Source organism: Glycine max, chromosome 13, assembly GCF_000004515.6.
Source record: "Glycine max cultivar Williams 82 chromosome 13, Glycine_max_v4.0, whole genome shotgun sequence".
NCBI classification, from domain to species: Eukaryota; Viridiplantae; Streptophyta; class Magnoliopsida; order Fabales; family Fabaceae; genus Glycine; species Glycine max.
Window position 1 is genome coordinate 20,930,032 of NC_038249.2, and position 21,006 is coordinate 20,951,037.

The window sequence follows — 21,006 nt, forward strand, 5'->3', positions numbered from 1 at the left end:
AAAAAGAGTTACAATTTTTAGACACTTCACAATTTTAAATACTCATTAGCATTTATTATTCCTTTTTATCTTTTATTAGAAATTAGAAATGGATTCTTATCACTACATGAAATACTACCCCCTTATAATAAATTTTATCAATGTATATATTTCTATACTAAAACGTGAGATTCACCAATATAGTCTTAACGCATGACCATCTAAATTTTTTTTCCACTCGAGTCGAGAGGATCTATTCACCTTTCTATCACATATTATGCCTATATTTCTCCACTTTAGAATTAGTCCAGCAGGTTGGAAATGCAGGATGATATAGCCCTCAGATTATAACATATGGCCAGAAAAATACGAGTGAAAAGGCACGGTAATTTCGTAACAAAATGGAAAAGCCCAGTGAATTGAATTTTCCATAAAATGGTGGAAGCTGAGCTTTGAGAAAATACACAAATTGTACAAACTTTTAACACAACGCAACTGCAAGTACAAATCTTGTAAGATCTCAAGATTGAATAAAAAAGGTTACTGCTTCACGAGCAGAAGTTGAAGCGAATCTCCTCTCGCCCTCAACCTCCTTGCCTCTCGAAACAAATACAAATATCTTCTTAATTACGTACAAAAAGCAGGTGAAAATCGTTTCAAAACTTGAATGCAACAGCTGCTTGCTGACTGATGCTCATAGCCTAAGTTATAAAATGGCAACCTCGGCTTGGTGATTCTTTGCCTGAAAATAAGGTGCATGTAACATCTGACAAAAAAAATAGCAACGCAGGTTTTGAGACACAAGCTACAGGAAGTATAAGAAAGGAAAGTGAAGCTTACCACAGAAGCTGCTGACAAAAAAAGGTTACCAAATGAAATCCAGCAGGGCTGTAAAATCTGCTAAGCACCAATTCATTGATAAAAACGAAGAATTATAAAAATCAGTTGGTTCCAATAATCAAGCAAACAGGTTGATGATTACAAAATGAAACAAGTATGCACCTTTCAGTTTGGCATTCAGCACTGAATCAATTAGGGCATATAACCGAAAGATGAACAAGGAATCACCATAATCATGATGACTTTCTAGTAAATTAAGAATTCACTGTACGAACAATCTAACAGTTTGGATCATATTCTTGAAATCGGCTCTTGAAAACTTCAACAATTTTCATTTCTTCATCTTTGCTATGTTTGCGATTCCTCCAATCAGCATTATCTGCCATATTAAGCAACCCAGCCAGAACCTGATTCATGTTCACTAGTGTTAACTCTATCTGATAAATACAAAGAGTTGCAATCTTGTAACAAAAGCATGCTAATCATGGATGACCTCTTCCTGAAAAAGAATTTGTTTAGAAATATATTGATATGATTATACATTTACTCAGTGCATCACTATTAGAAGGCTACCTCACGACCAAATTGGGCAGGAAATTTCTCTTTCTCTTCAACATGATGCAGCAGAATTGTGCCTCCTGGGATTTGAGCATAGAACAAGCTTGAATCCCCATCAATTTGCGCCTTCAAAAACTTCCTTCCTTCAGAAATGCTATCAACTGAGTTGCATAAAAGAACAACATAAGAATGTAGCAAAAAATCAAAAACACCCCCTCCCCCCACCCACCACACAAAAATAATAATAAATGTTCATCATCTTCAAAATAAATAAATTGAAGTTGATTTTTTCAAATCAGGTAATCAATGTCTGAGAATTGATATAGAGTCAATGAAAAACAAGGACATAAGTGAAAAGAACTTAATGGATCCAGGTCTGAAGCAGGCCACATAAGCTATGAAATATGAAGCATGCTCTGAAGAATAATACTTACATTTCTTAGTCACAAATTCAAATCCCAACTTCTGTGCAGCTAAATTGAAAATTTTCTCGGCCATAATTGCTTTGGAAGATGGAATGGGAATGGCCTACATAAAAGAGTAGAAAGTCAGTGGGAGACAATCTAAAACAACAGTCAATCAAATAAAAATTGAACTAATATAATCTTCCATGAGGAAAAAAAAACAAACTTAATCGACAAACTACTACTGATAAAGCTGAAAATAACTAACCAACCAAATGGAGAAGAGATTGGTTATCCAAAATTAAATTACGCAAATTATAAAAGGGGAAAGTGGACAGGCAAGGCAACAAAGAGGTAGGGCAGAGAGGAAAGCAAGTCAGATCATTAAATGAAATGTAAAGATCATGTCCTTTTGAGAATTTCCACTATCGACAGAAAATTCTACCTGAATATTGGCATGAGTGCCACGTACGGAGACCCACTCAAAAAAGATGACTTCCTTCTCTTGGCTCTTGCAGTAACTCTTGAGACTGTTCTGAAACCTAGAGAGCTCTATTTCAGATTCAGAAGACATGGATAAGGTACTAGGCATATGCTCGACTGGTATAATCAGTACATGGTCTTCAACAAGTGGACCTTTAGCCAGTGCCAAGTAGTAATTTTCCCCAATGCTTATGATTAAATGTGACTCCACATTTGGGCTTGACAAGCAAAACCAACATTCCTTTGACCTGCAGTTGTATTTTAGGATATATTTGTCAATGACTAAACGTTAAAGGGAACAAGGAAGAATCAAATAAATAAATAAATAAGGAATAACTGAATAACAAAATCTAATATTTATTACATTAATATTAACAAAATACAGAAACTTACAAATCAAGGATCACTAAACAACAGAATGCAAATTGATTATAGAACATAGTAAGTCCAAAGACAAACCTGCCAGATCCAGGCCTCCTAGAAGGAAGCCTACCACCCTCATCCTGCAAGCTGTGCTTAAAGTTGCAATCTGGACCCCTTTCACATTTTCCCTTGTTCAAAAAATCAAAACAAACACCTCTCATACACTGCTCCCTTGCATCTGTATCATGTCGAAAATTGCACTTCTCTCCTCGTGGACAAGAACCAGAAGAAACAAATTTGAAACACAATTTATCACCGTGTCCAGCTTCATGTTTTTGTCGCTTTTGAGAAACATCATATCTCCAATATTGAGGATCAGAGATAGAATCACTGGATCTTTTTGTTGAATCCATTGGAGAAGTTCTTTTCTCCTCATATGTGTATGGTGATAAGGTGGTATTTGTGGTTTTCATGGCAATCTCAGTTGAAGACATGGTGGATGCAGGTGTGGGGGAGATTGCATGAATAAATTTCTGAAATGTAGAAGCAAATAAAATGTTACAGCACTGAAAAGCTATTAACCATTAAGGGAGTGACAAAAGGGCAAGCTAATTTTTTTATTAAAAAAATAAAGTACTATCTGAAATCAGAGATGTCAATAAAGACAAAAGGCCAAATACCTGCTTATCTTTATTTCCAACAGACGCAAGCCCTATGAAACGAGTGACATGCACAGCATCAACATTGGAATATGGTTCGCGGGCATAGTATATACCTTTAGTGCCTGCAATGTGATAACTACCCCCAAAAAAATCATGAGAAAAAAATTGCAAAGAACAGAATCAGGTCTTCTTTACAAAGGCCACAAGAGAGACCACAAAAAGACACATTTGGCACACCAAATTCCTGCAGAAAATATGACAAATCCTGATCTAGTGATCTTCGTGATACCCCCTCCTAGTATTATAACTTTAACTAATCTTTTGGTCATCAGTAACCAAATCCCATTCTTGTTTTACCACTTGTGAGATTGTCATTCCCAGTTTCAAGGATTACAAATACAATGTTAATTTTACCATGCCACAACAAGTATAATAAACACAATAGAACACAAAAAGTCGCATATTTGAACAAGGAACCAGAGGCCTTACCCTGTCAAATCTCAAGTGCACCACCCAATTCCAACCAAATAATGTGAAATGCGGTTTAAGCATACAATCCCATTTGTTAAATATAAAATGCCTAATCTGATTACCACTATTACAGTAGTTGAACATAAAATTTTCAGCAAGCAAAGATAGCTGTTGTCTATCGAACAATTACCGTGGTTTGATCTCTTGTACTAACTCCGATACGGTTGAATCACCGCCTGCAGCATCAGAGAGTCCGGCAGGAATGTCCGAATCAGCTGCTCTATTGGTGACCCCACTCGGCCATTCATTAGTAATAATGAATCAAGGAAGTGAACAAACAGATACAGATTACATCAAGCCTATCTACATAGCTCATATACAATGCAAGAAGTAACTAACTAACTAACTGTTTCTCTAATCTCTACGTGAGTAATGCACATGAATTGAAGGATATGTCAAGAACAAATCAACAATTCCAGGTTCCTCGGCAATTGCTCGCAATGCATCAACATCGTCTTCAGTGTAAGTTCCAAACTGTTGAGCACTGGAAGACTTCCTACCAGATAAATAGGCCACGGATAACCCTACATATAACTGCAACATATAAGACACGGAATTCGCGAAACCGACTAAGGTCCAAATAAAATTGCCAAGGAAAAAGAGAAAAGGTTGGTACCGAAGAGGGAGAATTTGCCACTGCCTTTCAGCCAGTACAAGTTGTGGCAAACCTTGAAGCCATCCATCTTGAAGCCTTGGTTGGCGGAGTCCTTGGAAGCTTGCAGGAGAAGTTTGGGGGCGGCGACGCCGTAGTCGCCGACGAAGTACGTCGGGAGAGGAAAGTGGGACCCACCTTCGATGTATTTCGTGAAGTCCTCGAGCTGCTCCGGTGAGTCCGGGAAGAACTGACCCACGCACAAGAGGGCGTCGAATGGACCTGCAGATTTGTTCACCTACAATACAACAACCACGTCAAATGAAATGAAATGGATTCGGTGCCATGTCACGCCTCCGAGTGAGTAATGATGGAAAAAAAAACCCTAGGGAAAGAGAGGACCGATGAGACGCGCTTGAAAAGCTGATTCAGGCGGCCTAAAACGTCGCCGCATAGTAGGATTCTGGGGGCCATGACGATGACGGAACCTCTTCACACTAACTAAGCTCACCGTTGCGTCGGAGCGACCTGGCTTTGATTCTATCTCAGGCGTTTCCAACAGTAAATAAATTTAAATTTAATTTATAAACAAAAATGTAAACGCTCTCGGTTTGCTTCTTCCAATAAAAAAAATCATTTTATTACTATCACTCTATGGATTTTTAATATAATTTAAATTATATAAAATTACTTATTTAAGTACATCTTTAATTTTTTTTAAATAATTTCGTAACTTAATTTTTAAAAATAAAAGAAGAAAAGCATTAGGGCATGACTAGTTTATGAAAATATATATATATATATATATAGACTATTTTTTATTTTTATTTTTATTATAATTATAAATATCGGTTTTTGGCTAGCTAACATTTATTTATTAACTTATTGTTTATCATACTAAAACTTTTTTTTAACTCGGAAAGTTAGATAGATTCTCACAGTCTGTTATGAAAATAATTTTGTGAGAAATACAACTTAAAAATATTTCAGGAATCCTGGGAATGTTATTTTTCAAAAACTAAACCAAATATGAAAACAAACATTTACAAGTTCAAAATTTCGAAAAATAGATTATTAATGTAATTCCTTTTTTTATAAAATGTGTTTTTTTATAAATTAAAAAAAGCTAAACATTAAAAAAAAAATCATTTTTTTAGTTACTGGCCACATAGTGACTTGTTATCCCACGGGCTAGCGGTATGCATCCGCTGGTTAGAAAATTTGGGCTCATTTATGTTATGATCATGGAATTTCTTAATTACACTGAATTTCTAGAATCCAAATAGTTTAGAATCTTAGAAAAGTGTAACTTACATTTTTGTAGTTTCAAAAACTGGTGGTATTTGATGTTTGATGTATGGGGTAGAATGTTTAATATGTTTGGGATTCTTTACCAACCCACTGATCTTTCAACCTTTATGTTTATAATTATAATATATAATACGATTTTAGCACTGTGAATGGACCTACAACAGCGTATTGATTTATGACTAGAGTTTTATTTTCTGTGATAGTGGGTGCTGAGTGCTGAAACATTTGGTTGCTTCATTCCTTTCTCTATCTACTTTAAAAGAAAATGAAATGACTGGTTGGTCTTGGTCTAGTAATGTCAGATGCCAAGCCTTAAAGCTGATTAAATCATCATCTACTTGGACTATATATATAACTATATAAGATACGTTTTGTGGAACGTTGAACATGACTTGATTTTCAATAAAATTTGAACGGATGAAATTAATAGTTTTATATTTTTGTTTTCTTGTTGATCAAATGGCATTTTCATATTATACAAATGAGTTTTTGAACTCTTTTGATTTAAATTAATAATCAATATTTTACATCATATCGCATTTTAATAAGTTATATATATAGTTTAATCCTTACTCCAGAGTTCTTTTGGGAATATATTTTGCATGTAATTATATTAATCGATTTAGGTTGCACTAAGGTAAATTCTATTTTACTATTTTAATGGCTAATGCTCCTTTTTTAATGTATCCCCTTTTGGTTTTGTGTTTTACTATAATTTTAAAGTTTGAGTAAAATAAAATGTTAAACTTTATTAATTTAATTACAATTTTAAATCTATTAACAATGATTTAATTGTAATTTTTTCACTTCAAATCAAACTTTATGTAATTTTGGTTACACAAAAAAATAAAGAGTAAATTAACAAGTATTCAACTAAAAAATAAAATGTAGTTTGCCAAAAGCGAATGCTAGTTAGGTGTGATTTGCACTAGGTCAAGCTTATTATTTAGTTTAATTGATTTATTATATATCCAAAATTGATAGTGTAATTGATTTATATATAACTAAAAAATGAGTCAAGTCAAGTAAAACATGATTTGAATTGATTCAGTTACATTATAAAACACTTGAACTTGAACTTGATTTAATTTAAGCTTATAAAACACTTGATTTAGATTATTAATTCAATTTGAATTAAAATTATTATCATGTTGTTTATTTATTTCATACAATAATAAAGTTAATTATTATGAAAATAATTGCATACACAAAAAAAGTATATAATGATTATAAATCAAACAAGTCAAACTATATTAGTTTAAGGCTAACTCATTTATTTAAAGAGCTAAAGTTAAACTCATTAAAATCATAAATCAAGATTCAATAAAGTAATTATCAAATTGAGTCTCACAGTAATTAATTTTAAGTTTGATTTAATTTATTGTGAATCCTAGATTCATCGGTGGGAGTGACTATTAATAACTCTAGCAGAATATTGTATTTTTTTTTCATTTTTTTATCTTTTTTAAATTTTAATTAATCTTTAAACTTATATTTAGCTGGACCTTATATTAAAACAATAATAAACATCTACTTAACTGTTAAACTTGGTCCTCTTTGTGCCTTTTTTTAAGTCTTTTAATCTCCTAAAAACCTTCTTAAAATATCTCTTATTTTATAACGGATGTGGATGTAATAAATTAAATCATAATGACTTACTTAACAATTGTAATATATGTCTATAATATTTATATTGATGTGGGTTTATACTTAGTTGGTAACTAACTATAACGATACAATTTACAAAGTTGTTATTTTTAACATTACTTTTTTAAATTAAAAATAAGTACGTGTAACATCATTAAACTAATTATAGTTAAAATCTTTGAAGTATTATAATATTCTTTTGGAAAAGCCGAATCCTTCTTGCTTTTTTGGGGTCCGGTGAGTCATTCATATATCATTTATTGTATCTAAATATTATAAAGAATTAGGTTAAATTATTAAATTCGTTCTTATAATTTCATAATTTTTATTTTTTTAGTTTTTATAATTTGAAAATGATATTTTTAGTTCTTATAGTTTAAATTTTTGGCAAAATTATACTTTTGATCTCTTAGTTTATCTCCAATTTTGGATTTGGTTCCCCTATAATTTAATTCACAAATTTGGTCCCCAATTTTATATATCCCTGCAAAATTGGGTCAGGAAGTCTGATTTGGACGTTGACCGTTAACCTCAGATGTTGACTACCACGTGTCAACATCTGAGTGGTTCCCTGTAAAGACTTCATTTTTTTAGGTAAAGTTGCACTTTTTGTTTCCCAGTTTTACTCAAATTTTGATTTTGATCCCCTTATAATTTAATTCGCACATTTGGTCCCCCAGTTTTATAAATTCCTTTTATAATTTCAGCTAAATTTCATTACTGGAGAAGTTGTATTTCAAATTTCAAACAAAAATACAATTGTTATACATAAACCACTTAAGCAGTCGTATACACATAAAACCGCATGGGGGAGTAAAAAAAGAAAAAAATAGGAGGTTATTACAGAATCTGTGTAAGAGATTTGAAAATTTCAGACCCACGTTGGGATTCATGCGTCACTTTTTCGAGTTGAGCAACCTCGGAAGTGGGAGAGAGACATAGAGTGATTTTTCTCTGGGTCTAAGTGAGTGAAAAACTTACGATGAAAAAGAAGTGTGAGATTTATCAAGACCTACCATGTCTCTAGCACCAGTGGCTAAACCATTAAAAAAGACCAATTTTGCAGGAACAATTTATAGAGAGATTTATAAAACTGGGGGACTAAATGTATGAATTAAACTATATATAGGAGAACCAAAATCGGAATTGAAGTAAAACTGAGGGACCAAAAGTGTAATTTTACCTAAAAAAAAATGAAGTCTTTTATCGAAAACCACTCAGACGTTAACACATATCATTGACATGTGACATTGACACGTAAGAGTCACACATGACATTGACACGTGATAGTTCAACGTTCAAAACTAACAAAATAAGAATCATACAAAACAATAATTTAATCAAAGAAGTGTTTGGCACTTTACAAAAATAAAGTAATAGTTATTATTTTCAAACCAATAAACGGACGGATGGACGTGCAATTTCAACAAATGTTTTTGTTCCTATAATATATTTGTTTTGTTTTTATTATAATTTTTTTTAAAAAAAAATATCCTTGTATTTTTTTTTAAATCCTTGTAATATTTTATTTTCATATATATATATATATATATATATATATATGTTAAAATATATTTCTTATTATTCCTATAAATATGAACAAATTTGGTTTTCATCCTTCGAAAATTTTGGTTTGTTTTTTTCCTTATATTCTATAAATGTGTCATTTTATTTTGAAGGAGATATATCAAGTGGCATTATTTTTTTATTTCAAAATTTAAAATATGAATTATGAGTTAAAATTGCCACAAATTGTATTAAAAATAAAAAATACAATAATATAGTTTGTGGGGCTTCTCAACCGCCACAATTTGTAAACAAATACTACCTGAACCACCATCACCACCACACCTAAACCAAACAGCCACCACCTCCAACCAATAAGTCCCAAATCCTAACTCCCAAATCAGACATCCCCACCCCCAAATTTGAAATCCTAACCACCATCACCACCAGACCTGAACCAAACAACAGATCAATTGCGAAAACGAAACACTCACGGTAATCTCAGCGAGAAACGCGTCGAGATCATCGGCGCTTATTCTAGAAGCAGCTTCGGCCACCGTCACCTTCGGCTTCTTCGATTTCTTCTGCTTCGCCTCCTTCACCTCCTGAAAGGCGCTGGCTTCATGCTCGGCATCGCCGTCGTCTTCGTCGTCGGAATGCCATTTCGATCTGCTTAGAGCGGCGGCTGAAGCTGTTTCAGCCTCGGCACCGTTTTCAGAGTTCAGACCCTCGAAAACCCCACTGGAAGAGAGACGAAGCAAGGGGCAAGAGCGGAGGGCGCGCGCGGGATGGTTCAGATCGCGAGGAGGAGGAAGAAGGGACGGCCGTCGAAGGCGGATCTGGCGCGCCGCGCGAGAAGAAGCTCAAGCTCATGGTGAAGCTGAACCCGGAAAAAAAAAAGTTTAAATTACTCCTTTTTGGAATCTATTGTTTCACCACTCTTACATTTTAAGAGTCTACGTTGAAAGTTTCTATAGTTTAGGTTTTACTTTTATTTGTATTTTAATTTTTTTTTATAATTTGAAAGTGATATTTTTAGTTATTATATTTTATATTTTATTTATTTTTAATTTTTATCATTTAAATATTATTAATTATAATTAATTATAAAAATATTAGTAAATAATTTATCATAAAATAATTTATAATAAAAAATAGTTAATAATTTATAATTAATTATTTTTATATTTTTTATAATAAAAACTAAAAGATAATTAAAATATATATTATAAAAATTAAAAAGAAATTTTTTAAATTATATGAATTAAAAGAAAATTAAAATATAACTATAAAAATTAAAAAAACACTTTTAAACTATAGGAAAAAAAAAGATTAAATGTAAATTATATGGACTAATAAAATCTGATAAAGATTAAAATAGTAAGAATAATAAAACTATAGAAACAAGTAATTTAACTTTAAAAAATTTACAATGAGACGCAAAAATTTTAAAATAATGATACTTAGTATATGATATAATCAAATTTGACTTCAAATAAAAAAATGATACATTTATAAAATATAAGAAAAAATAGATAAAAAAAATTTACATCAAGGAAATTGAATTTTTCATATTTATAAGAATTAAAAATATATTTTATTCAATAATTTATAATTTTTTTATCACATTATTTATATCCTTTATATCCTATCTAAACACTTTTTTCCTCTTTGGTTTAACTTAATATCTAATAGTAGCATATAAGCATGGAGCCATCATTTTCCAGGAAAAAGTTAAAGGGAAATAAGTTTCTGCCTTTTATGGTAGCGGTGGATAGTGGATCAATGTGAAAACTGAAAACACTTTGTCTCTGCTGGCCAAGTGGGTGATACGGCATGTGCCGCTCCTGGTCTTAACACGGGAAACATCGACAATTCGACATTCCATGCATGTAGCAAATGTGAAAGCTCATATACAAGTTAATTTATCTGTATTAGCATCACAAAATTCATTTACAAAAGAAAAATAATGCATAAAATTATCCAATAAATTAAAATGTCCACATCAAGTTGGTTCGACGCACAGCAACATGGATTTTTTTTTTCGGTTTGATAATCAAACTTCTTAATATGTCACTTAGATGTATTTGATTTAAAAGATGAAAATAAAAGATATTTTTTTAATTAAAATAGAATATAAAATATGTGTATTTCATAAAAAAAATACAAAATTTCTTTCTAAATATTTCTCTTCTCTGTACTAAATACATTATTAGAAACCAACATCAAATTCCTTATTATTTGGAATATGGTTAGATAATACCAACTATTTGTATGATGCATATAAGTATATAACTCCATAAGCTAGCTAATTGAATGGGTGATAATTTTTTAACGTTCTGCCCTAAAAGCTTTATAGATGATTTCTAATTAAATCTCTAACTTAGTTCTTTACATATCAAATCAAGTGTCTAAAATACTCGTACATGGTAGTTAGAAAGTATTAAAAAAATCAACATCAGACTGGGGCATGTTGCAATGAGGTTGGTTTGTAAGGAAAAAACTAATAAAAGAAAAGTCCACAACAATAAATATATATAAGACTTCATGTGCATTACTGTACGTTCGGCGTGAACTAAATAAATAACATGACTTCTCAAGAGTAGACTATATTGGTCGTCGTGGGGAATTAGCAGCTACAAATATGAGCAATAAATGTTAGGGCTTGTTGTGAAACACGTGGATTGAAGTTACGTTAGACTTTGTGCAGCAAATTTTGCATGTTGATATGATGTGGCAGGTGATTAAGCACTGGAAAAGTGATTGGGAAGGATGGTATTCATATGTACTTATGCCTCTATGAGAAAGGTAGAGGGTGGTTATTAATTAATAGATACAAATAATAAATTAATAACCATTCCTTTGAAGGGAGAAGCAAATTCATGTGGGGTATTTAACTGCATCTCACTTATTTTGGTTGTAAAAACATTAGGTACTGCTGGTACCAATAACCATTCCTTTGTAGGGAGAAGCAAATTCATGTGGGGTATTTAACTGTATCTCACTTAATTTGGTTGTAAAAACATTAGGTACTGCTGGTACCAATTATATTTATATATGTTCTTTTTAATTAGCTGGAAAAAAAAATATTGGTCGTCGTGTGATCGACAATAATATGGCCTACTCATTTACAATTTCTAATAGAAACAAGAACACATGGCACGTCATGACTACACACTACAACATGTTCATGCAACAACAATTCTTATTCAACCCTGCGATTGCACATGTTAGCATATGGCAAACTTTATGGACACACGAGTGCCCATTCCTGATGCGAACCAAACCTGTAAATACGTTTGTCTTGTGCTTTAATTTAAAAGGTTAGCTATAATGTGAAAAGAAGAAAAGTGTATATTCTGCGCAACGTTAATTTAATTAATATGCTACCATAATCATACTAAACTAAAGTGTTTAAATCTCAATTAAATCTTTTTAAATTGACAAGTTGATTAAAAATAATCAAATTGAAAGTTAAAATTTTTAAAAATATTTATATTGTAGTCTGGTTCAGTTTTTTTTTATTAAAATTGAGAAAAATCTAATTAAACCGTATATATCTGTCAAAAGGATCTAATTCAATTAGTTAAAAAAACAAAAAAAATTATATTGTGTTTGTACTCCCATCAATAAAAAAACATAAATCATTACATAGTTATATTGATTTAAACTTTTGATATGTACCCTAAAGTATGAGTTTACAACATTAATAATATATGACTAATTGACTATGAAATAATATGTAATATATTTTTCTTATAAAAGGTTTGTAATGTAATTATTATTATACATGATTTTTTATTGATCTATTTTTTTATAACGAAAATGTCATTTTCGATAACTAATTACAACTTAATTAGTTATTAGATATATTCTACGTTGACTATTAAAAAATATTCAATCAAACTAAACCTCCCAATATTAGTTTAATTTAATTGATTCGTATATAATATTATATTTATTACATTTTTTATTTTTGGTCAGACAATTTTTTTATTTAAAAAGACTTAATTATATTTTTAGTTTCTGAAATAATTTAGTTTTGGTTCCCAAAATTAGTTACAGTTCTATAACTACAACTATTTTTAAATAAAAATAAGTTTTTGAAATAACACTGATTATTATTTTTACATAACTAGTTATATAAAAATAATTATACTTATAGTTATTTTTTAAAAACTAATTATTTTGAGCAGCCGTCCTGAACCAAATGTTACGTGAGTTGTACAAAGAAAATTGCAACCTTCGTCCTCCGCCCAACACGAAGAACTAGCTAGCGCCGTCAAAGACCTCTAGAAGACTCAGCTAAAATTAATTTGTCATAAAATAAATAAACTATATATTTTCAACTAACAAAATATATTTTATTTCTTTTATAAACAAGCTCTTTTGTATTATTTTTAAAAAAAAAAAAAATTGGCTGTCGTCATTTAGAAAGATAACACATTGACAATGAAATTAGGTACATTTCGACTTTCCACTCATTTCCTTCCAGCGCTGGAACGGAGTCTTGGACCTCATGATTTTTCTCCCCCGCTTCATAAGGTATGCAGGTGAGTGATGGTGTGTTTGATTTATAGAATAAAAATAAAAGATTTTTTTTATTAAAATAAAATATAAAAATTATTAGTGCCATTAAAAATATAAAATTTTTCTGTAATATTATTTACATTTTTCCTTCCGAACACACACTGAAGCAGCAGCAGAAAAACAATCCTTTCAAGGGATTAGTTAATTAACTAGTTGCTTTTGTCTCTTTCCTTAAAGGGGATGCCACTAGATCTTTCCAGTTTAATTCCAAGTTACGTGTTGTTAAAAAAAATACTTACTCTGTTTTGAGTTAAATATAATTAACTTCGGTGCTTTACGTGTTCCAAGTTACGTAGTATTACTTTTTTCAATTTCGTTCACTCTACAATTTCTACTACGATAATTGTAAAACTAATAAATTGATTTTTTTTTTCTTTTAAAAGAGATGAAAAACTAAATACATCACCAAGAAAAAGATAATTTAATCACGATCAATTTGTTTCTAGATTTTCAGAAAAATTGTTCCCAGTTCCTTCGAAATTCGAAACTTGTTTTAAAATGGAAGTAATCTATGATGTAACGTCATTATTTGGTGCCACTTCAAGAAGAAACAGACAGAAAAAACAAAGGAAAAGAAAATTAAATAAATGACTGATCGATGGACACACACATAATCTTTTTTGTTACGTTGTATCTATGTGTTTGTAAAGAATGTATACACGACAAATGTACCCATCATCAAGTAGTCTTTTTAATTTTTAGTTTACTATCTTGATTAACTATCTTTAACGAGTCATTATTATTATTTAAATATGTTCATGTAGCTACATCAAACCTAAGATTTAACATATCTAACCCAAAAACATCGAATTGAAGTAAATGTAATTTATCTTTTCAGCTCTATCTTGGAATTTTTATTCAAGGACCCTCTCCCCCCATCTTGTAATAGTCACTCTTGCCTTATGTGTCCATTAATTCGATATTATGGGTGATATAATGTTAGTAATGGATTAATAATAGACACTCGATTGGCAATGGGTATGTATTGAAGGTCTCGAGTTGATCGATACAATATAATTTTTCGATTTCGAGTGCATAAACATAAAAAGACTTGAAGTCTAGGTTTGATCGATTGTTAACCGGTGTGTTACACAATCTTTCGTTCTTAAATACAAAATGATTTAAAGTATGATATCGCGATCAATCGGTGAAATACATAAACTTTGATCCGAGTATATAAATACAAAGAGACTCGAAGTACAATACCAATTGACGATTGATGAATATTCTACAAAGTAATTGAGTTAATTAATATAATTTAATTACTCTCTTAATTTCATGTTTTAGTTTCTTTCTATTTCATCCTTTTCCTATCTTCTTTTATATTATTTTAAATTTTCTTTCTATGTTCATCTTTATACACGTAATAAATAAATATAAAAAATGGGGAGTAAGTAACATGTTGATTTCCGTATTTAATTAAGAGTAAAGGTTGGAGAAAAAGAAAAAAAAAACGGGTGGTCATGGAACGTGGAGAAGAAAGAAAACGACAAAGTGGAAAAAGAAGTAAACGTCAACTTTAAAGTAACTATAGTGGCTGAGTGATAGCATCAAAATCTAGGTATTTACACCGCACAATATTATGAGATTGCAGTAGCAGTGTTTGCTTTGCTCAAGTCTCAGCGATATGATGGCAGACCCAGCAAGTTTCATAGCAAGCTGGTTAACTCCTTCTTACCTCTTCATCTTGGTCAACCTCGTCATAGGCACCATAGCCATCACTTCTCGCTTCAGTTCCACGCCCAAAAACCAACAAGCCCACCACCCCCAACCACTCAGCTCCTTCAATACCCATCATCACCAACCCAACTGCACTCAGCCCCAACTCCTTCCAATACCCTCACTGTTGCAGCGAGTCACGTCCTTCAACCTCTCCCTCCACAAACACCAACCCACACCTCCAGAAACACAACATCTGCATCCCGAACCCCAACCCCAACCTGAAAAGCCGCCGGAACTGCTTCGGACTCCCTCACTCTTGGAGCGACTCAGGTCCTTCCATAATCTTTCTCTCCACAAACATGTCCAACCCGAGCCAGAGCCAGAGCCAGAACCTGAACCTGAAAAGCCGGAACTGGTTCGGAGTCCCTCGCTCTTGCAGCGGATTCAGTCCATAAACTTCTCCCATCTCTACAGATCCGACTTCAGTCACCGAGATGATGAGGATCCCGATTCGGGTTCGGATCCGGGTCGCGGTTCGGGAAAGGCGGCGGAGATGAGGAAATCGGCGAGCGTGAGAGGGGGTTTGACGGATAGCGAGTGGGAGGAGGTCGAGAAGCGGAGGCCGCAGACGGCGAGGCCGGTTGAAACGACGACGTCGTGGAGAGAAGACGAAGAAGTAGACGCCAAAGCTGACGATTTCATCAACAGGTTCAAGAAACAGTTGAGGTTGCAGAGGATTGATTCCCTTCTCCGTTACAGAGGAGGTAACTCATCATGAGTAAAGAAAAACCCGCCCTAATCTTCCTTGCGCCTGCGTCGTTGCCTCAAGTTGTTCTGACGTTAAAGTTTGTTGGTTTTCAAATGTTTGTATAGTACTGCGTGCTACTAGGTTGGTGTGGCAAAGTTCTTGTCTTAGTAATCATGTCATGTTTGTCTAATATTAATAATAGACTTGTGTAGGCATACACAAATTGATAATAAATTTGATATTATTATATGAATTATTAATAAATTTAATATTAATTAAATGAGTAAATATAAATATATAATTATACGAGACGATATATTTTTTTAACATCATTTGTTTCATACTTAAATATAAATTCAAATTATGAATAACTTAATTAAAACACACAAAATCCTGTCACTTAATTCTGGATAATAATACTACAAGAAACAGGCGCGTAGTGGCGAACTACGTACTTCACGTCACAAAAAATTACTGTACAAGATTCTACCTTCCATCATGCATGCCACTTTTTGTTTAACAAAATTTAGAGGATTATTATAGATATTTTATGTTATATTTTTTAATTAAAATTATACTTACTCTTTTAATAATTGACATGTAAAAAGTACGTCAAGAAGGTAAATAGTGACACTACGGATAAAACAATTATCAGTGACATTCAATTTTTTTAAAAAAAAGCAATTAATGTAAAAAAGAATTATATATTATTTTACTTCTGCATGTTGTAACAAAAAAAAATATTAGTGTAACAAAAAAAATACTGCTGCATATGTCAATGAAAATTATGGTAAAAACATTTGATTAGTTTTATTAATGTGAATGTATCATTTTGTTAATAAATTCTTTTTGATATTATTGAGTTTATAACTTTTAAAGCATTTGTTGATCTTATAATTCTTTTTCTTCTATAGGCAAAATATTTTTTGATCTTATCTGTCCATGCAGGAGCTGATTAGGACTCGTCCATTCAGAAAAAAAAAAAAAACTGATTAGGAGTCGTGAACTTTTGTTTCAATATTTCTTATCATTAAAAGGATTAACGACTTTTGGCCAAGATCAAATTAGCTTTTTGAAAAACGCAATGACTATAACCTAACTTTGCCTGCTTGTATTTTGGAATAATTGATTTTTTGTCATTTGATTTACTTATTGGAAAATACTAACAAGTATCTTAATCATATTGGTTGAAGGATCGAAAGTAAAAATATTTTTATTGAAAGGTGAAAATTTAAGTTATTTATGATCTTTTTATATTTTCTTATACTTTATATCACAGATATTTTTATCTTAGGAAATACTAGCTATGCTCTCTCAAAGACTCTCTTTTGGTTATAATTTTTTGAAATTATTAATTTTAGTGAGTTTTGATTCTTATTTAATATAAATCAGGAAATATAATTATTAAATGAGAATAAAAATCTACCAAAATTTGAAATTTTCAACAAATTATAACCAATAATAAAAAAAATCTTTGAAAGAGAGAATTAGAGTAAAGAATGCAACTAACATTTATGTTTTCCTTTTTTAATTCCTTTAATCAATGACATACATCAGAGTATTAATTAGCAAGACACTTACTCATTTAATATTTTTCTCACAAAACTATTATAGGGTGTACATGTCAAATTACAAATTTACCCAAAAGGTAAAACTTACTTCCATCTAACATGAATTTAATTCCATGACACTATAAGTTTTTTCGAACTCTGAAATCAACACTTTTAATGAGATAATAATTCTAATGAACAAAATAAGTTTTAAAATTTGATAAACAGTGTCGTTCTCATTCGACGCGGTGATAGAAAAATCCAATCATGGTATCTGCAAAATTGTATGTACGAATATATATATATAACAACCACAAATTTATTCACACAACAAAAGAATATTCCAATAAATAAAACATCAACACTTCATGACATTATATTCTTGAACAAACAATTATCATAAACATAACTTAGTGATTCTCATAATCACTAGACTCAATTTTTTAGTTGTCAGAACCGAATGTATCGCACATTCTTTAAAATATTTATGAGTTCGTATTCATGCAGTGACATCTCAGTGTCTTTTCCATCGTAGATGGAAGTATCTAGAATCTCTCTCCCTCCCATCCTAGATGGAGATATCTCATGTCTCTTCCTCATCTCACATGAAAATATCTCATGTATATTTAATTTTCAAAATAAAATACAGACTATCACCACTTTTTAAAACATCATTTCAGATAACTACCAAATAAAGTCATACCCCAAATTATAACATCTTATAAGCCAATTAATAATTAGTTATGAACTACAACTCACGCATGTATCAAAATATATTTTTGTTGATATATGATAACTAAACACAACTCAAGCAAGTTAATTAATGAATTTTCAAATAAGTTCCAAAATTTCTACATTGCAATATCCTTTTCTGTAAAATTAAATTAAATCCCATGCATAGTAAAAATTACATGTTTGTATGATTATATCAAAGACTTAAATACTTTTACGCAAAAATACCACAAAATCCAAATATTACAATCATCACAGGATTAATTTATGCAAGGATCAATGTAACAATTTATCAATTTATGATCAGTAAACTCAAGAAAATACTTTTTTTTTTAAATCTATACCATGAAAGTTTAGAAAAAAAAAGTTTTACTCACTTCTTGAAGTACATATTAATTCATGTGTTCTTTGCTTATTATTTCTCTTTTCCATTTAATGGATCGACAAAATTTTCTTTGTTTCTTCTTTCTTCTCACACTTATATGATCTACTAATTTTCTATATTTCTGAGAGAGACCGTCTATAAAATTTTAGGAGAAAAAAATTGTTTATCCTTATATAATATAAAAATATATGATTTAAGATTGGATCACTTGAGACATATTCTCTAAAAATTTGACTAATAAGATCTTTCTTTATCTTTTTCTATTATATTATCTAGATTTATCAAATTATTAACATTATCTAATATTTTATTTTCTTTCAAGATATATTAAGATAAAACATGATAAGATTTAAATCATTCTCAATGATCTAGAAATTCAAATATAACAAATAGCTTATATCTTATCAAAATTAGATATACAATGTTATATTACTATAATAATTATATTCACAAATTCAACCCCTAATCTTTTTAATGATAAAATAATTATTTAACTTGATCAATTTTAAATAAAACAATTAAAATATACATAATTTTTACTATTCAATTATTTTAACGATATTTAATATATATAATACAATTATTTCACACACACACACACACACATATATATATATATATATATATATATATATATATATATATATATATATATATATATATATGTTATCATAATTATTTTAATTCAAATAAATTCTTATACTAATATTTTTTAAACTAAAACTAATAAAAATTGTTATATTAAAATTTTAGGATATTACAACACCCATTCTTAAATATAAGATTTTTTTAAAAAATTTATGTTCTTTTTATTATAAGATTATTTTCAAATTATTTCCAGTATTAATTATTTTTTATCAAAATATTTTTAATTAATTTATAATGAATGGTAAAAATTAATAAGATAAATTAATTTGCTCTCTTGTGAGAATTTAAAATGATGACTAAAACATATTAATTAAATAGGAAAAGAGTAATTAATTTTGAAAAAAACTGAGATAATAAATACCAATAACTTTAAGGATGATTTTGAAAAATAATATAAATTATTAAATATTTAATATTACTAACTAAGTTAATCAATTTTTTAAAGGGTTTGCATCATAGTTGTGAAACCTAGTTTAATCATTGACCTGGTCGAAGTAGTGGGTCAGTGGGTTAATAATTCAATCAATGAGTCAGTCATTGTTTCGATTTAATATGTATATATTAAAAATTTAAAACTATATATACATATACATACATACATACATATATATATATATATATATATATATATATATATATATTCTATATAAGTATATAACTAATATTTTTGAGTAAAAAAAGTTCATCCATACACCAAAACTTAAAATAACAATTGATAATAATGAAATATCAAAATGACGTTATAGAGGTGATCAAATTTTTTCTTTTGTAAAACCGACTGGATCGGACCAGTTTAATTGGGATCCGGTAACCTAACCGGTCAGATTATCCTAAATCAATTGTATAATCAATCCAATAGTAGAATTGACTCGATTAGGTCATTGGATCCGGATTAGACCGGTCGAGCCAAACCGGATTTCATAAGTATGATTTGCATTAGTTAAAACTTAAAAGAGTGTGATTCAGGAAAAAAATAAATAAATTTAAAAGAGTCTTAAAAGAGGGGAGGATAGAGGTTCATTTTTTATGATTTCGGTCCACGGATCGACCTACCTTTGAGTGGCAAATTTCCCCTAGAGGATTCTATTTAGAAAGTATTTACTAAACAAGGTCTCTTTTTAAACTATTTATAAAAGGGGTTCGTTTTTACAAGGAAGTCGTAGGAGCTACTGGCGATATAGGCTGATCCTGCATGCCGCCATTCTCATTGGTGAATCTGGTGATGTGGAGAGCAGCTTGCAGAGGCAGCAGAAGGTGGCAAGAGGCCAGCTTTTTCTGAGCATATATCGCTATTACTAATGCGAGAATAGCTTGTCGTGTTTCGCTTCTAGCACCTGCGATATATAGTTTTTATGAGCAAATAATTTTTACATAGCTTTTTCTGAGCATAAATAGTTTTTATGTATTATGTTATTAATATTATAAAAAAAATTATTTGTGTTAATAGGTATTCTAAGCTTAGGTTAGTTAGTATGAAAATATTATCACGTAAATATTTTTAAGGCAGAAAAAATATCAACAAAGGCTTATAAATAATTAATTGTAATAAAAATAACTTCAAAATAAAATTTCTAATTACAAAAATTAATATACAAACTTCAGCTTAAAATTTTATTCTAACAAAAAAAAATTACTTCAAAAAAATAATTTGTGAATGATAAAAAAAAAAAATCTATTTGCTTACTCTATTAAACTTAAACTAGACATTAAAAATTATTACTCCAATTAAATAATTTTTGGATAATTCCTTAACTTCTAAAACTGGAAGGGAATCATGTAAATATTTTTAAGGCAGAAAAAACATCAACAAAGGCT

The 21,006-nt window shown here is 30.3% G+C and overlaps 2 protein-coding genes across 3 annotated transcripts; one reads left to right on the forward strand and one right to left on the reverse strand.

Annotated features, from left to right (window-relative positions):
* Window positions 1-368: 368 nt before the first annotated feature.
* Window positions 369-4,976, reverse strand: LOC100782106 (zinc finger CCCH domain-containing protein 64). Of its 2 annotated transcripts, none has more exons than XM_003542282.5 (12): window positions 4,815-4,976; window positions 4,437-4,710; window positions 4,215-4,344; window positions 3,951-4,070; window positions 3,308-3,425; window positions 2,724-3,160; window positions 2,227-2,512; window positions 1,812-1,905; window positions 1,393-1,538; window positions 982-1,226; window positions 820-876; window positions 369-721 (listed from the first exon to the last, which is right to left on the reverse strand). In XM_003542282.5, the coding sequence occupies exons 1-10, from the start codon at window positions 4,884-4,886 to the stop codon at window positions 1,098-1,100; spliced, it is 1,806 nt and encodes a 601-aa protein (XP_003542330.1). In that variant the 5' UTR covers window positions 4,887-4,976; the 3' UTR covers window positions 369-721; window positions 820-876; window positions 982-1,097. The 2 variants fall into 2 exon arrangements, with proteins under 2 accessions (XP_003542330.1, XP_006593916.1); XM_006593853.4 differs by having other exon boundaries at window positions 369-745.
* Window positions 4,977-14,873: 9,897 nt separating this feature from the next.
* LOC102664184 (pathogen-associated molecular patterns-induced protein A70) lies at window positions 14,874-16,129 on the forward strand. Its single transcript, XM_006593854.4, has one exon. The coding sequence runs from the start codon at window positions 15,094-15,096 to the stop codon at window positions 15,904-15,906; it is 813 nt and encodes a 270-aa protein (XP_006593917.1). The 5' UTR covers window positions 14,874-15,093; the 3' UTR covers window positions 15,907-16,129.
* The last annotated feature ends 4,877 nt before the right edge of the window (window positions 16,130-21,006 follow it).

Coding starts and splice junctions, on each gene's coding strand:
- LOC102664184 (XM_006593854.4), top strand. CDS start 15,094: ATGATGGCAGACCCAGCAAGTTTCATAGCAAGCTGGTTAACTCCTTCT.
- LOC100782106 (XM_003542282.5), bottom strand. CDS start 4,886: ATGGCCCCCAGAATCCTACTATGCGGCGACGTTTTAGGCCGCCTGAAT. Junction 3,426..3,950: donor GTACAAGAGATCAAACCACG/GTAATTGTTCGA, acceptor TTTTGGGGGTAG/TTATCACATTGCAGGCACTA. Junction 1,227..1,392: donor CTGCCCAATTTGGTCGTGAG/GTAGCCTTCTAA, acceptor AACATGAATCAG/GTTCTGGCTGGGTTGCTTAA.